Source organism: Mytilus galloprovincialis, chromosome 14 (assembly GCF_965363235.1).
Source record: "Mytilus galloprovincialis chromosome 14, xbMytGall1.hap1.1, whole genome shotgun sequence".
NCBI lineage: Eukaryota > Metazoa > Mollusca > Bivalvia > Mytilida > Mytilidae > Mytilus > Mytilus galloprovincialis.
This window is the reverse complement of record NC_134851.1, coordinates 46226107-46244935: the sequence shown is the minus strand read 5'-3', so window position 1 is coordinate 46244935 and position 18829 is coordinate 46226107. Positions and strand designations below refer to the sequence as shown.

The 18829-nt window shown below is 31.7% G+C and overlaps 1 protein-coding gene across 1 annotated transcript in view; it reads left to right on the top strand.

Annotated features, from left to right (window-relative positions):
- LOC143058669 (uncharacterized) overlaps window positions 1-18829 on the top strand; it is a 32273-nt gene that overhangs the window by 1133 nt on the left and 12311 nt on the right. Inside the window, exons 2-8 of the mRNA XM_076232132.1 lie at window positions 1051-1116; window positions 2397-2669; window positions 5422-5679; window positions 6061-6324; window positions 13722-13967; window positions 16284-16496; window positions 17649-17785. Of these exons, the coding sequence (XP_076088247.1) occupies window positions 1071-1116; window positions 2397-2669; window positions 5422-5679; window positions 6061-6324; window positions 13722-13967; window positions 16284-16496; window positions 17649-17785 (1437 nt within the window). The 5' untranslated portion in view covers window positions 1051-1070. The remainder of the gene's footprint in view (window positions 1-1050; window positions 1117-2396; window positions 2670-5421; window positions 5680-6060; window positions 6325-13721; window positions 13968-16283; window positions 16497-17648; window positions 17786-18829) is intronic.

Below are 18829 nucleotides of genomic sequence, written 5' to 3'. Positions count from 1 at the left end.
GCTTTCTAAAGCAGCAACACCCTTTAGAAAAAATAATGATAGGAAATGAATCTCCTTTCAATTTTGAGGTATATACTCCATAAGCAGGGTTTGTATAAAAGTTACTACATAGAAATAGTGATATTGATTTAAAAGATGTGACTACGACACAATGTAAAACCACACAATACAACAGAAGAAACCTATGATCAAGTTTGCATGGAACAGGTTAAAATGTAGATAAAGTTCTATTTTTGATCATTTACATGACCTTCAAAACTGCCAATTAAAAAGATCAAATGAACTTACATATGTTCGTTCATTTCGGTGTGCCCCGTGCTGCTTATCATTTGTTGTTTAGTTTTATATGTACTGTCTACCATTTGGTGTTTTTGATGTATTGGTCTTTTACTGGGCAATGAATGACAAATATATGGTGACAAACCTTGCCTTATTTATAAATTATATAATTCATTGACCGCTCCTAGCATGTGTAACTTCATAGCATATTGAAGGCCGGTGGATGTCTTTCCAAATTACTACAGCTTTACTATATCCCTGGTGCTCTCGACTGGAGCATTTTCGTACACAAGCATCGCACAAGTAGACGCCGAGGTGGATTTGCAGCAAGAAAAGTACCGCTTAAGTCTTGTGTAGTATGAATGAGTCGTTCATTGTTGAAGACCCAACATCAATTGTCAAGATGGAGAACAGAAATAAAAGCCCTGTTCGTTAATATTTTTTTCGGCGAATTGTGTGCAGTTTTGGCCCATTTTCAATTACTCCATATCTTTAACTTTTTAGAAAATAATTAAAGATAAGTTTTATAACATAAATTATATCAATTATAACTGGCCATTTTTGCTAAGTAGAGAACTATATTACTATTCTTATTGCAGTTCACAAACAATCTTATAGAAGTACGTATAATGTTCCTATCAATGTTAGTTCTTTAAACATTGCATTTCCTTTTTAATTCTTATCAAACGCATGGCTTGCAATAATACTCAACCGAATGAAACAGCTCTTTTAATCTGCTTCACAATGTTTATGTGTGTGTTTTCTTTACAGGTTTGATTTTTTTCTTTTGCATGGGAGTCCTCCTTGATACATTGTTAGACAGGTTTTTTTGGGAAGGTAATGCTCTATTTATGTTTCGCATTGAACAAGTAATCTAACAAGATTATAGATAATTGATCAGTTTGGTACTGTTATGAGTTTTTATTTAAAATGATATTGGCTTTTTTTTTAAATGTTCATTATCTCACACGGCAGATTACATGTAATTGCCAATTTTGAAATTGTGTTTAAATTGTTTATTAATCTAATAAAATACATATATATATATTTAGATTTAATGTTTTAGCGTTTATATAACAGAGTTTACGAATATCCGTTGTTCGAACTGTTAGTCAAATGCGTTTTGTTAAAATCTACTTTTTTATTGTTTGGTCTTACAGAAATGGTTGTTTGTGGTGGTTTTAAAACCTCTACCAAGAAACTTGTTTTGCATGCACACGTATAAAACCGCGGTTTTCATCCAACACAATCATGGTTTTGAACGTTGTTTTCAATTTAGACATGTTTGAATTTTTTCGTTAGTGCTTGTGTTATATTTGTTTTTAGCCTATTTTGACTTTTCATAATTCAAAAGTCAATTCTTAATTGAGGTAAATCATATGTCCTTTAAAATACTGTTCCGATGTCGTACATCACTAAAGACACATCAATTGTCAAAATTCAGATATGTTGTACAAATATTTGCACCTCATGTCGGCGGCATACCATCTTTTACCTAAGTTTATTTATTTTCTGTTAGGTACTAAATAGATAATTAAGATCCATTTTGTTACATCTAGTGATCCCTTTATTTGGCAATATTCCATGGTAGTCTGCCAAGTTTAAGAACATCAGTTGTTCAAACTGCTAGTCAAATGCGTTTTGTATTTTCTTTTTTGTTTGTGCAGTACAGTGTATGTGTTGCAGGATTTATTTCATTGTGTTGACGGGTTAGATTTTTTAAATATTATTGCTGTATTGACCTTGCTTTTACCACGTTCAGAAGGACATGACAAATCTTCAAAAAATTAGAATTTAAAGCCCGGAAAATAGCGTATCACTTAATTCAGATTGAGCGACACATATCTTACCAAAAAGAAAACTTCAAGAACACAAACTATGCTTTTGGATAAGATTTCGATATGGAACAGACAATAGACGACCGCTGTTGAATTTGGCCTAAATATTTATATTTATAAGTCGGATTTTAATATAAAACAGTATAGCAACGACACAAAAGTTAAAATATTTCTAAACATGTGTATTTCATGTTTTTGTCTATTGGTTACTGTCTCATATTCCATTCATTCATTAAATTGTATAAATATTTTTTTTTTTGCTTTGTTGTCTTATTTCAGTTTACTTTTTTTACGAGCCACTTAGTAATATAGAGCTTAGAGAGGGAGAAACCATTACACTTACGTACGAATTGTCGGTCAACAAATACCCAGTTTCATTTTTGAAGGACAATCAATTTATAGCAGAGACAACAGATATTAAAAAAAGAGTAGCTGGTCGCACAAAAGAATTAGAATTTAGAAATGTTGCTCCATGTGATTCAGGACAATACTGTCTGAAGGTTGAAGGAAATACAAGCGTGAACAGCCATCTGACAGAATTACTTATTCACCGTATGTCTTTTGTTATAACTAAATTATGAAAAACAGGTCGTTAAATATTCTACTGTTTTATATGTAGCTGATTTTAAATTTAACATTTGACCTTTGACAAAGAGAGCATGTTAGTGTTCATCTAATTAATGCATTAGTTACTGTTTAGAATTGTATAGACATTCAGTGACTGTTTTTAAAATGTATTGAAGAAATTTCTACTTTAAACTCCCTAAATCCTCATTTTTTGTTATCACTCTATAACCTTTTAGACAGGGTCGTAATTTTGATATACAATTAATATACACGTCTTTTACCTTTGATCTCAATGTTTTGTAAAGATTACATAAGCTCAGACTTATGTTAATAACAAACACTTACATAATGAATGAACACCTTAACTAATATCTATATATTTATTCATTTTAAGCGTTCCGCTATTTTCAGAAGATGGTGTGTAGGGAAAACGGTACTATTTATTCTGCCATAGGCGACAATATTATCATTTTCTAAATTTACCACTTTTTAAGATAAAAACCTGGATAAAACAGTTATATGTTGTGTTAGTACTTTATTATTGTGTTTTAAAAATTAAAGCCAAATAGTATCATGACCAACTTCCAACGGAGCTTGTTTATGTTATCCATGCCCACCGTCATTTTGCACCAAATTTATGAAATTTTGCAAGTCTTTTCGAATAATTCTCTAGAAAATATTTCAATAGGTTTCAAAATTTATATTGTAAATATACACACTGCAGTTATTCATAGATAAATAAAAAATATATTGTACCCTTACATCCAATCACAGCGTTCCTAATTTGACTTCCTTCACCTGCCTTGGGTACACAAAAGGCCAACCTAATGCTGGGAAAATTAAATACTACCGTTTTCCCTATACTGTGACATAAAGATATAAAGAATTCTTATGACATTATAAATGCAATACTGGGCTATTGTGAAAACCTTGGCTATAATAAATACTTGTATGTCCCCAGTACTTAAAGAAACATAGATCATTTTATGTCCCCACCCCTACATGCTGGTTTACCTCATTCTCTACTTCTTTCGGAAAAGCCTTAATAAACAACCTGTATCCAATCATATCTTATCTTATTTAAAAAGAATGATAAATAGTTCCATTTAAACAGATAAAATGGACAGTTCCATTCAATTTGTATTCATTTTATCAAAAATTTACAACAAATGCACAAATTCAAGATTTTTCATACTAATCTCCATTCCATGCTTTAGTATATGCCATATTGTGGTTAAAAATTTCAGAGCTTGTTATAAAATCTATTATTCTGTCTTGAGATGATGAAAACAAAGATATTAGACACTTTAAACATTAAATATGCAAAAACTCAGCTGTAAAGTTGCCTTTGTTGCCTGTAAAAATCCATGAAAAAGCTGAATTATGTCCCTTGGGAGTATTAATTTCCACCAAAAGTCCTTTCAAACAGTAGGAAATGAAAAATTATTTATGTCTGATATAATAAAAGAAAGAAACTACAAAATGAAGCACTTCTGAAATATTTGCTGCATGAATTATCAAGAATGTGAACAATTCTTTACACAGGAGAGTATAAATTCTATGAAAATTTAGCCTCAAGTGGGCCTCTTTTTTTCTTAGATGAACAATTCTAACACTGAAAATGCTTCCAATATGACCAAATATTGTCTAATTTCATAAACAGTACAAACTAAACCATACAACTTCCCATTTTAAAAGATTATGTCTACAGAAATACCCAAGTGATACATTAAGGGAATTACGCAGCAAAGAAAGCAAACATTTCATTAAAAAATATTTGTCGCGACTTGAATTCTGGTGTTTCCAATTGAAAAAATCATTGCGAAAGGTGAAATCAAATACAAAAGAACTATAATATGGTGCATTTTACACAATATAGTTAGTATTGACATCCTAGAATAAAGTTTTATATCATTACCAATCAATTTGACCTATCATGATGACTCAGCACTTTTCTCAACACAGTATTGTTCTCAGAGAAAAATTTCTATTCTTTGTGATAAAAATCAAATGTACTAATCAAAAGCTTCAAAATAGTATAAAAGAATTGAAGTCTGCGTGACTTTGATTTCCCTTGCTATCTTCAGTATAGGGAAAACGGTACTATTTATTCTGCCATAGGCGACAATATTAACATTTTCTAAATTTACCACTTTTTAAGATAAAAACCTGGATAAAACAGTTATATGTTGTGTTAGTACTTTATTATTGTGTTTTAAAAATTAAAGCCAAATAGTATCATGACCAACTTCCAACGGAGCTTGTTTATGTTATCCATGCCCACCGTCATTTTGCACCAAATTTATGAAATTTTGCAAGTCTTTTCGAATAATTCTCTAGAAAATATTTCAATAGTTTCAAAATTTATATTGTAAATATACACACTGCAGTTATTCATAGATAAATAAAAAATATATTGTACCCTTACATCCAATCACAGCGTTCCTAATTTGACTTCCTTCACCTGCCTTGGGTACACAAAAGGCCAACCTAATGCTGGAAAAATTAAATACTACCGTTTTCCCTGTAAACAGTAGGTAATCAGACTTTTAAAAAAAATCGTGAAGTCTGTTAACTTGAAAACCAATAAGGATATAACATTACGGACATAATAATACTAATAGTACTAATTTTCACGCTCATTTGTCAATGAAGACAGTAATATGATATTTTGATTTAAATATGTAAACAGTCTATCAAAATGAAACTTTATATCTTATTGTTTGGTTTTCAACAGCAATGTTTACTTCGAAGATTGAACCACAGCTTTGTATAGAAGGAAACAAACTTCATTTGGCATGTGCAGTGTATACAGACAACATAGAAGTCAAATGGTACAAGGAGAATGAACAGCTTCATAAGTGTGAGAATATATTGATACACATAGAAAAATGTCAGCGTATGCTAACAATTGAAAAAACAACCGTTGCAGATTCCGGACATTATTATGTAAAAGCTGGAAAGGTGGAAATGAGAATTCCAGTAACTGTGAAAGGTAATTTTGATGTGAATACTTAAAATGAACTATACGTTAAACGCATAGGTCGAGTTCCTGTGTGAAAGTAGTATACACCAATATTGTTTTAGTAAACTTCATGCCATTTGTCAAGATGATTCTTGTTCGGTGTACGTCAATTTTTGTTAAACTTTCTTGCATTATTCTTAAAAACGCTGTCGTTTTTTTTATATTGCATAACATTGAAAACACTTAAATTTAACTGCTGTTTCATTATTCTTTTTACGACTTCGTTAAATTCGTTTTTTTAAAGTTAATTACCGATAAAAGATATGATGGAGTTTCTCTTTATTCAACGTCAATTGTTGTTTAAACTTGAAGACTTTTACGCAGCTAAATTCTGTTTCGTTTGTTTGATAGATATGTTTAGACGACCATTGGTTGATGGAACAATTATGGAAGGTTTAGATACAAAATTTGAGCTTGAAACAGAGGAAGAAAACGTTCCAGTACAATGGTTTTATAATAGAAAAGAGATAATTGAATCAACTGAGAGAAGACAAATATCTAGATTACAAGGACGTGTACATACACTTACTATATTAAACACAAGGCTTGAAGACAATGGAAAATATAGCATTATAATTAAATCCTACGACAAAACTGTTGACTTGCACGTGAAAGGTATTGTATGCAAACGTTCATTTCGGGTTATACGTTGAATTAACTACAGAATGTCATCACAGATACCACGATGAAAACGGTATACACGAGACGCGTATTTTGTCTACAAAATCAAATCATTGACACTCAATAAAAAAACATTTGAAATGCAAAATTGGTACTAGCAGTGTCCAAAACTTCACAGATTATGCGTGTACTTAATTTTGCGAAGTCGGTATTGCCAATAAATTCGCTTGTATTTAATTTCGCGGAATTGACGAAAGTGTCATAATATTAGTTACGGACTTTCTGCATGAAGTGCTTTAAAGTTGCAACCTAACAAGGTAAATAGACTCAAGTCAACTCTGTTAATAGTGAGTAAAATCTAGTTTATAACTTCGGTATTATTTTATTCGTTAGGACGTGTGCATATAAAGGAAATGTGTACGTCCTTGTGTTTATAAATATTTCATAGAATATAGATAAAGGCAACAGTAGTATACCGCTGCTCAAACTCATAAATCCATGGACAAAAAACAAAATCGGGATAACAAACTAAAAATGATGGAAGCGCATTAAATATCAGGGGAGAACAACGACACAACACTACAATGTAACACACACAGAAACGGACCAATCATCAGACAAAATCCCACGAGAATAACAAATATAACATCAAAACCAAATACATGAATTAGAAATGTTCATTTTTTGTAATGTTTATATTTCTTCAGTAAAAATACTTTGCCAAAACTAAAAAAAATCGATGCCTTAAAAAAAAAAGGATAGATCATGGTGCTATTTTTTACCTTACAAGTCATGAAAAATTGCCCCATTGATATATATTGATTCTTATGAAACAGATTTTGGTAAGTAAAAAGAAATCAATGAGATAGAATTTTGAAACATGAGGAGATAGGTTTAATGCTTTATAAAAAAATTGTTGTCACCGAACTTGTTTTCTTCTTAAAATAAAATATAATTTACTGTAATTCCAGTATAAAAAAAATCTTTCAGAATTATTATTTCTCTTAAATGTCCAAGTTGAAAAATTGATTCGAAAAACGTAAATATTTAGTTGTGTTAAAACAGTTTAGATAATTCAATTTAACACCTGTTTTTCTTTACACAAATAAGCAGTCTTATTTTGGTCCTTAATGCTCTTCAACTTCGTACTTTATTTGACCTTTTTAACTTTTTTGGATTTGAGCGTCACTGATGAGTCTTTTGTAGACGAACCGCGCGTCTGGCGTATATACAAAATTTAGTCCTGGTATCTATGATGAGTTTATCTAAATTACAATCTGTCTCAAAATTGAAAGATTAAGACAAAGAACAAGACTGATCGTGTACAGCTATTATATAAACCAAAGATGATGGTCTACAGTTCAGTTATATTAATGAACAAAATATGATCGAATAAAGATCAGATCAGCTTTATTGTTTACAAATTAGACAGAGATTATGCAATCAGTAAAGCAGTCATCCGTTTGGTATAGATTATTAAACGGCTCTAAGTCATGATATCAGCCTAAGAGCCGCAGGCTCGAGCGCTGATATCATGAACGAGGGCCGATAAAGGGTCTGATAGAAAAAATGCCATGAACGATCTTTTTATCATATACTTCAGCAGAAAGATACATGCAGAGAAGAACTATTAAATAAGTGCCTTTCTTTGAACTTTAAGATAATAATTAATCGTTTGTATTGCTAATCAAAGCATTTGATTTATCTTGATAGTTATCAAAGTAACCAGGATTATAGTTTAGTTTATCTTGAGACATATCACAACAATTATCATGTTCTTAGTTTATTTTTTTTTAACTTATTGTCACCTTTCCTGTGATGGTTGCCCCCGAAACAAGTGCAAATTATTTTCCTTTATAATAGTCATTGACAATTTCTGGCATCTTTTTTATGCCGGAATTTTGTTGGGGCTGAAACCATTTTAGAGTTGGACTCTTTCAAAACATGTTTTATATGAATTCATTGCTCCTCAGCCATTTTGTGAAAGTTCATAAATCACTTGCGGTTTTCTGCACTGTGGTGCCGTTTTTCAAATGCAGTCTGTAATGTTTACAAATAAATTTCTAGAAATGCACGAAGTTGCATGTGACAAACGTCACGGGCATTATTGGAAAGGCATGTGATAATATTCCGGGAGCAGATAATAAAAGTTTGTTTATCAGCCCGTCGAGAAAATTCTCAGGAATCTTTTTAATTTAATATTTATAAATGTCATTGAACGGTAAAATTAAAGTAATATTTTTTTTTCTAAGTATTTGATAAAAGTGATTACCCTCCGATTAGGTGTTAATTACACAATTAAACCGTCAGATTTAATATGGGTCATTATTTGTTGTACCTTTTGTCCTTATTAGATTTTCCATATGGATCACTGGTGTTGTTTTAACAGTTTCACAATAAAAACGCGGTTATGTCAATGGAAATCAGATGAACATACATATATAGTAAATAAAAAGGTTTAATATCAATTTAACTTGCATTTGTACTTGCAGATATATATTTTCGCGAATATATCCCTACCGCGAGGTTCCTGAAAATAAAGACACTGCTAAAAAGTACATATACAGAAAACTATTTCCTGCGTAGAAAATCTTTCTTATTTCGAAAAAAAGTAAAAATTGATGACAGTTAATTTATAATTATGAATACATCAATGATAATTCATGTCAACACAAAAGTGCTAAATACTGGTATGGAAACTTTCCAAGCAATAACATCCATCCTAAGGCTTTAAATACATAATTAGGCATAACAGAAACAAACATTTTGTATGCCAGATTCGGGTTTGTCTGCGAAAGGCGATGTTCGAATAAAACTATTATTAAAGACAAATAAAGTATGACGCAGGATGAGCATTGAAGAACCAAAATTATTCGTTCCTTGGCTAGATGAAAGCTTACATTTAAGGGAAACGGGAAATTGAAGTTAAATTCTAATTCGTAAACTCAAACGAACATAACATATTTATCAAATAACCACAAACTTTTACATAGGAGACGTCACTTGCACAGACAAGCGCACATTTTATTATAAATATGAGTATAATATTGTTGAAAGGTCATATAAATACACAGCTATTAAGCAGCTTGTACTGGTTTCCCCCATAATGTGGTCCTCAAATCCGAAAATAAATAATATGATTAATAATATTATTTATTTGGCAAGATGCTACTGTACACTTTGACTGCTATGGCTCGAATGACTTTAAACCAACTGAGTTCACTCGTGCATTAACTCAATATCCCAATCGAACCGACTTTACTATAATTATCCAAACACGTGTTATCTATAAACAAACATAAAGTTACATCATTGTACATGTTCGATTTTGTACAACTTTGATAAATACATCAAAGCTATACATGCTGTATGTATGGTGCATTGTCTCAAATAAAATAATGTATGAAGAACTCATCAGTAACCCTCAGATTCCTGACTGTAATATTTTCAACGTTAGGTAGATTAATGTGACATCGTGTAAGTAACCTTTTTTAAGACTCGTCAGTGGCCTTCGAATACAAGTAAATGGAAGATAAAATCAAATTCGAATTTAAAGAGCGTTAAAACCGAGAACTCTAATAACTTTGACAACTACGGGTATTGTCAGCTATGCCTGGGTGCAGAGAAACGTTTTTATGCTTTTAAGAATAAATTAAAGATAAATTTATTGATTGGTAATTGCTTAGCGCTGCATCAGCGCAATACACTGCATCCTGGCAAGAACTTTGTCAAATATGTTTCATTCAAAATTAGACACAAAGAGACCATAAAACTCAAACTATCATTCTAAACACAATTAATCATGTATCAATGAAAATGCAAAACAATTTTAAAAACAGTAATGTTAGTGAAAAAAATAATTCGCTTTACAAAGTTTGATTTTAAAGCTTGAAGTATTATTGAAAACTTTAAACATATTATTAACATCAGGAGCCTGTAATTCAGTGGTTGTCGTTTGTTTATGTGTTACATATTTGTTTTTCGTTCATTTTTTATATAAATAAGGCTGTTAGTTTTCTCGTTTGAATTGTTTTACATTGTCATTTCGGGGCCTTTTATAGCTGACTATGTGGTATGGGCTTTGCTCATTGTTGAAGGCCGTACGGTGTTCTACAGTTGTTAACTTCTGTGTCATTTTGGTCTCTTGTGGACGGTTGTCTCATTTGCAATCATACAACATCTTCTTTTTTATATTGAAATCAACAAAATTATAAAATATTTTTGTAGGACTCGGAAGTGCGATTAGGACGCGGAAGTGCGATGGTCACGCTGAAGTACGATGGTCCCCGCCGAAGTGCGATGGTCCTTTCGCTGAAGTGCGATGGTATAGCAAGATGTTTGAATATTGAGACGTTTTCAAAAATAGCGTCACTGAAATACAAAATTAATTCACTGGCAAGAGGACGGGTTTTGTAGATAAAGGTTTCATATTAACAAAAGAAAGGAAGGGGAAAAGAAAGTAACGAAAGATGGAAGTCCCGAACTTTTTTAGCAGTGCAGACGACGCTTATTAAAATATTTTAAGTTATGTAAGGCGGCAATTCATGGGGAACAAAGCAGATAAATGATGAACATGGTTTGCAGATGAGCTAACCTGTGTTCAGAAGTATGCTTCAAACCTTTTTAAGACAAATAAAATATCTTGGTCTAAGTATTAATTTTGACTTCTCTTCAAGTATGCCTGACACGATTTTCTGTAGACAATTTTTAATAATGAAATTTCTTACTTGTATTATCAATGTTTTTGCAATATCAAGTTGATATAATGTTGTTTTACTCAGTAGAAACAAAAACTTTTAGTCCCAAGATAAATCCTGATTTAAAAAAAAGACCGTCACTCTATTTTATTGTTGTTACAATGTTGATTGTCTACCAAATGTTAGCCCGCAAATAACATGACTGGTCCCTACGTGTATTTCCAAATTTATTTTATACTCCTCAGTGGTTTTTTAGCAATTGTCAAAGTTTTTGGTGGAAAACGTGACAAGTGCTTTTATATAGACCTACACGCTAAATATTTTTTTCATTCTTGAACACCATATTTTTTGAATCAATACTAATGCGTACTAATCAAAAAATTGACAATTTCAAAATCAGATTAAACAAATCAAGACTTTAAAGTCTTTGGTTTGCACTGAACAGAAATTAGACGCTAATTTGGAAAAATCTAATTCATGTTTATTTTTATTTTAACAGTATGACATTTCATACGTTTGTTTTTGTTCAATGTCTCAGGCAGAACATCGCACTCCAGCGTAACCACCATCGCGCCTCATCGTAACCACCATCGCGCTACAGCGTAGTTATCAACAAGTTAACGTCATAATGTCACCATCGCACTTCAGCTTTTTAACAAACGCACTTCAGCGTGGACCATCGTACTTCAGCGTGACCATCGTGGTTCGGAGTACCATCGCGGTTCCGAGTCCTAAATGTTAAACCAAGTTTTATTGAATATTTGCTAATACAATGTATACAATATGCTTGTAACTCGGTGTTTTTTTTTAAAAAGCGTTACATTAATTTGCACAAAACATCATATAAAAATAACACACTGATCTTTTCTACATGATAAATTATCTGAATTTAAACCAATAACTAGTTTATATCATGTATTTTATTATCGCATAGTTCTCATAGTAGTTCAAATACATAATCATTAATACTTGATGTAAATCAATTTACGAAAAGTACATTCAGTAGAATCACTGCGGTAGTATCTGGCCTGATATCTACAAGTGTGTCTATAAAGCTGTCTACATATTACAATAGACGATGCGTAGAATTGGCTATGAGACAACTTTCACAAGAGACCAAAATGACTAAGAAACCAACAACTTTAGATATACGTACGGCCTTTAAAAATAAAAATAAAACATACTGCAAAGTCGGAATAAGACCAATAAGTTTGTGCTTTCAATCATTTCAACATGTTCAATATTATATCTGTTGAAGGATGGTTTAAATCAAGACGCAGTATCTGTTTGTTGTAGAATTGCGACCCAATGATGTTTGATGGCAAAATTTAAAGCCATTTTACTAAGCGCCATCTTCATCGAAGGGGTGATCCGTACTAGATTAAGCACTGGTGGTCGAATAAAAAAAAAACCAAATAATTGAAGTAGAATAACATTTTAAACCATTAATTCCTGGAAAGTTTTTTTTTTTTTTAATAATGCTGTGACAATCGTTTGTTTTCGTACAAATGCTAGATTCAATTACCAAAATATGCCAAGATTAATATTGTTTTAATTTCAACAAAAACGATACTTGTCTCTTCTTTACAATAGTTTAATCAACTAATACCAAATTGAATTTAAAGGTAAACATTCAGGAGAATTAGTTCTATTCACAATTACATCTCAGCTCCTTTGTTCTAACAGGGGTGATCTGAGCCGGATCACCCCTACCAGATAACCCCAGTTTGAGTTTCTTTGCTAAGCATGCTTTCCTTTGTTCTGTAACATTTTGGCAGGAATGTCAAATCCACTATAAAACTTATGATTTATTATACGGAAAAGACTATCTATCAAAATTCACGTAGAAAAAATCCAGTGTACATGCTTGAATTCGAGCTCAAGACCTTAAGCATATCAAGCAACGACACATACCACTACACCAGGGCGACTGGATACGAACTAATAGTAATTTGACATACTTAAAGGAAGCAAGATCGTTTTATAATTGGGGCGATTTGTTAGACCTTTATTCAGTGGGGCTTAAACCTTATTTGTTAATAAGTGAGTTTTTAGACTTATTCTTCAATTTGATTTTACACTTTTTCAAAAGTCGGGCGAGTCAAATTGTCAAGAGTGGGGCGATTTTTTTATAAAGTGGCGATATATTGTAGACCGATTGGCAAATGGGGCGAGTTGACATTGTTTGATATCTACTCATCGTGTTTTGGGGTCAAAAAGGGTATACATCATATAGTAATATATAAAGTATATTGTTATGGTTGTGTGGCGTTCTAAACGAGATTTTATAAATTGTAAATGTGTTTTCGTCTAATCTAAAACAGCTGGGATGTTGAATAGTTATCTCACTCAGACTTGGTGTGTCAGTGTTAGGTCACCCTCTGGCCTCCGGCTATCGGGGTGATCTTACACTGACACACCGCGTCCTTGTGGGTAAACTATTAATGATCAACTCCGGTAAGATTTTTTTTTTAAAGCGATTACTAGTATTGTTTTTTTTGTTAATTATCAATGTTTGCCTAGAAGGTATTATCGTGAGCACCGAGTTAACCTTCGGTTTTCTTTTATAATAAATCATGTGTTCATACTGCGTTTTATTGAGTTCTGATACATGTTATTACTATTCTATGTTTAATATTTTATGAAATGACTTGTTACTCTTACAGTTGTTTATTTGTATAATTTTAATGACAGAAATGCCACAGACAATAAAACACATGTCCGTCTCCGACAGAAAGGCGTTCCTCAAGGCAGCAAACACCGGAACAACAAAACGGTATAATATCAGAGTCATGATCGTAGGAAAGCAATCAGCTGGAAAGACATGTTTATTAAGACGCTTGATGAACGAAGACATAGATGGTGTTATAAGTACTGATGGCATTAATATTGAAAGAAGGAAATGCCAAATTGACATAAAGACGGGTTTATGGCATTTTTGTAAGTGTAAGTCTTAAGTTGCTTTTTGATAAATTGAATTTAGTAGTTACTAAAAAATAAAAAAAAAACTCATTACCAGACAACGCTCAATTTGTCATAAGAGCAAACAAAGTTCGAACTTGTGAGTTTTGAAATCAATAGATACAGTTTGTAACGTGTGTTCAATTTAATCTTGGTACAAATAAAAGAATAAGAAAAAGACCAACGTGCACACTATAGGCTTAATATAGGAAATTTGGCTTCACTTATTATATCTGTCATTCTTAAAAAAATATGATTTTTACCGCAAGATTCATGATTAATGTCCCGCAGGTGACGGAATCAGTCAATTGGCATTGTTTAAACTTATAATCTCATAAAAGTGGTCTTCTTTTGAATAACTGTATGTCTTTAAAAGTGGTCAAATAGAAGTGTGACAGGCTGTTTTTAGAATTTAAATTACTTACATGACCTGTATGATTAAATATGAATGTTGCTGTCCAATGTGGAACTAGAACTGAACTCACTTTACCCGTTTGTGCTATCAGATGTAGCGATGCTACTCCCCTCCTTGTCTTTGTAAAATTCTTTTGCCTTTTACCAAAGTTATACCTTGCTAACTGTATTGCTTTTCTACGATTCATTTAATGTCGACGAAAGAATAATTTTTGAGCCATTTTCATCAGATAGAAGTATGACGGTCACCGATGGTACATCTATGTGACTCGTCTAATAACTGTCAGTTTGAACTAAACAACTCTGAATTGCGTAGATTGATATTTAAAGCAAATACTGAGTATTTAATTTTTCAGTATTCTCAGTACACTGGCAAATTTGTACTAGTCGGTACTGTTTAGGTTAGTGAGAAAACGACACAAATTCTTGTTAACTAGAATACATAGTTTTTAATTAGTAATACGACGATACGTCTTTAGATGCAGGGAAGTTTATAGTAGGATTTCAATATCAATGACTTTTGTAATTTTGGAATGAACTTTAATCCGTAAATTTGAAGTAAGAAATCCCAAACATCAAAATTGTCATTCTAACTGCTAAAATTGCGGCTTGAAAAGAGGTTGAAATTATGAAGAGTTATACTTTAAATAACTTAACGATTGTGGATGTTTTTAGTTTAAACATATTTATTTATAGTGGATTGGGAAACAAATTTTGAAATTTGTATTAATCCCTTTCTACTTTGCGGGTGCGAGTTCTGCCTTATAGCGGCATTAGCCTGCTCTTTTTCGAAATCTAAAAGGGTGTCGTTAACGTGCAAAGAGATATGGCTCTCTCTTAACACGGGTCAGCCATTTATCTCCCCTTCCGACGGACTATCGTCGTTTTCTCAAGACCATACTCGCAAATGGTTTCAAGGAAGAGCCGAAAATTCAGTCCCTGAAATTTTCACACCGGAACTGGAATCGAACCAGGAACCTTTGTGGTAGTAGTCCAATGCACTAACCACTACACCACGGCTCTCAACAAGAATTATTTGAACATTAATTTATGTTTGTTTAAACATTTTCTGACGTATTTATACGATACGACACATGATTTTGATTTAATCATTGATGCATAAATACGTTGATCAGTTTCTTTAGAAAATAAAATAAACCTACAATGCCCTATATAATATTATCGGTTTGATAAAACAAGTCTAGATTGTTGAAAAAGCACACGATCAAGGGCGCGCCACGTGCGTATGATTTGTAGTCCATCAGGTTAACAAACTCCAGAAAACTCCTTTTGACGGATATTTACTGTGCTTGGCGGATAACAATTGAGTTTTTGATACTGATTTTGTTCCGTTCGACGTTATGTTTTTTGCTTAGATTTTCTAATGTTTATTGTGTTGATATACCCGCTGATATCTTCTATCTTTTTTGTAAGGTCTTTGAAGTAAAAAGATCACATGTCAGCTCACTGTGGAATTTACAACAAAAAAAAAAGATGTAGGGACCAACCACTTATTTATCCTTTAGGATGAGTTGGTGATTTTATATTTAAATTATTCGTTTCTAGAGAACTTGACAAAAAAGGTAGATTGTTTTAAGAAATTATGATAGTGTGTTTTCCATCGAAAATTAGATAAGTACAAAACTGGAACCAATATCGATTTGAAAAAAGTTCTTGTTCGATCAGAAAACCTAATAATAGTCGAACAATACTTATTCTTCGCACGGACATAATTGTATGTTTGTGTTACCCGCAAGATTTCTCATCTGTATTTATCTCCCACATTACTTATTTGAAACAATATATCACATACATTCATTCGAATGTACTTTTTCCTTTCATTATGACACTTACAATTACGTTAATCATTATTTTTTATAGCCGGAAAAAAAACTCAAGTTTTATCAATTGATCAGAGTGAAGAATTTGCAGACTGCGCATTTTGGGATTTTGCCGGGCAGAAGGAATTCTATGCAACGCACCAGACCTTTCTAAGTGCAAATGCTGTGTATCTCTTAGTTGTAGATATATCTGAAGATTTTAAAAGTAAAACATATGAAAACATGATTGAAAAGGAATTCGATAGCATTGGAGGTATGCACATCTTAAAATGAATTCTTCTATATTAAGAAAAAGAATGTAACATAAACAGAACGTTTTTTCTGCAATGTGCAGAATTTCATATGACTGATTTAGTATCCTAGGTGCATTATGTAAGGTTTACTAAAAAAACAAAGAAGATGTGGTATTATTTCCAATGAGACTACTCTCCACAAGAAACCGAAATGACACAGAAATTAACAACTATAGGCCACCGTACAGCCTTGAACATTGAGCAAAACCCATAACGGAAAGTCAGCTATAAAAGGCCCCGAAATGACAATGTAAAACACATCTTACGAGAAAACTAACGGCCTTATTTATGTAAGGTTTACTAGCATTGTATACTTAAACCTTTACATATACGTTTGCTTAACGCGTGATAAAAATGATCAAATTATGTAATTTTTTATTTTTTTTTCATTCTTTACAATCTTTAACTGACTGGATATAATTGCAAATTCACACATTATATTGCTCGTGCAAAGTGGATCAGATAAGTAAAAAAATGACCATATGAAACGAATGTAATGACGATTTTCATTTTGTTTTCATATCACAGGTAAGTTAAAATAATGTACATTACCGTTAAAATGTAAGTTGAAAATACTTTAATTTGTGATGGTCGAATCACTCGAGCTAAGTTTGAGTGGTCTTCCTACTTGACCTGATATTATTTACATTAACTGAATTTGTTGAGTACATTCACAATCATCTCCAATTTACGTGAAAATATGTTATTGGCTTGTTTTATGTCATTGAAACTTCGACGATTTTTTCTAATGCAATATACAATACATATAGATTCAGAATAACCGAAAGCATTGTTAGAGCTATTTAAAAAACTTTTTATCATTTCCACTGAAAGATGAATAAAAAAGATTGAAAACGAAAAAACATAATGAGATATATAATTTTCTCATTTGAAAAAATATCCTAAAAATAAACTTTTATAAACTTGAAATCTGAATGTTTTGTACAATTGAAAGATTCCATTGGAGAAAGCAACTAATATCCATTCGTTTGGTTTGTTTTTATTGTTTTCTGTGTATACAATACAACCGGGTGGGTCAATTATACATATATTTAAGTACGAGATACTCTGTACCTTTTAATTTGTTTTGTTTTTCCGTTTTTTTTTTTCAGAATATATTGACTTCTGGCTTGATAACATCCATTGCTACTGTACAGACGATAAGAAAACATCTATGAAATGCAACGACGATTTGGATCTGAACCCACCTGTTATAATAGTTGGTACTGGAATCGACAAAATACCTCTTGTACGTTAATACTATAGGGCAAAGGCATGCATCAAAGAGCATCCACTTTTCAGCTTAAATTATTTAGGAGTTACAAGTTTGTTTTCATTTAATGAGCGAAAAAGGGTAATTGTAATATCATTACGAAGCTACTTACTTATATTCTAAAACTGGATCATTTGAATGGACTTTTGAAATCGGAAAGGTAAAAGCATTTTGTATGACACCAAACTGTTTATCAATTTTCTATGTTGGACTTGATTATTTACTGTATATTTGAAAATATGAACGATAAGAAATATAGCTTGATGGCAATAAAATAGGAATCTATAAGAAACTATATCCGAGTTTATTTTTGACATTTGTTTGTAAATTCAAATATCGTAAGCAGACCATTAAATTATTATTATATTTAATCGTACAAAACTGTAAAAAGCTGTATCAAAAAATTACTAATAATGACCTTTTAGAAGAGCACAAGAAATGAGTTTGACTACGTATGTGTGAATAATTTTATAAAATGAATTATACTAGTATATGAACTGTTACTTAAACAAATTGATAGAGCAATGAAGGAGTAATGTTTCAGCGCTGGTTGGTTGCCTTGCTTGTATTATTATATATACAGAAAATCATGGACGATAATATCAGAATAGTAACTGTAGTTCAATCTAACGTTTAAAGTTTTGCTATTTAGCAGAAACATACCTCGTAGATAGTGATGGATTGTCTGTTAGTCTTTGGAAAGGAACCCAGTATAATTTATTATACATATCGTATTTTCATTTCGTCACAAAATTAATCGACCCCCGATAGAATATCATTGATTTATTGTTTTTAAACTCAGCTGTAGTTATTATATCGGTATTAAGGTTTCTTTTTCTTACACAAAACATACTGCAATGAAATACTGTAGAAGTTTTCATGTCATAAAATATTTCAATATCTGTTGGCAAAATTGGGTTAATTTCAAACGATCAAATTTCGTTTACGTTTGTGAAGTTAGATGTTTCAATTAAAGTTATGTTCAACATTTGTTTGGAAAAAAAGAAAAGTTATGGTTAT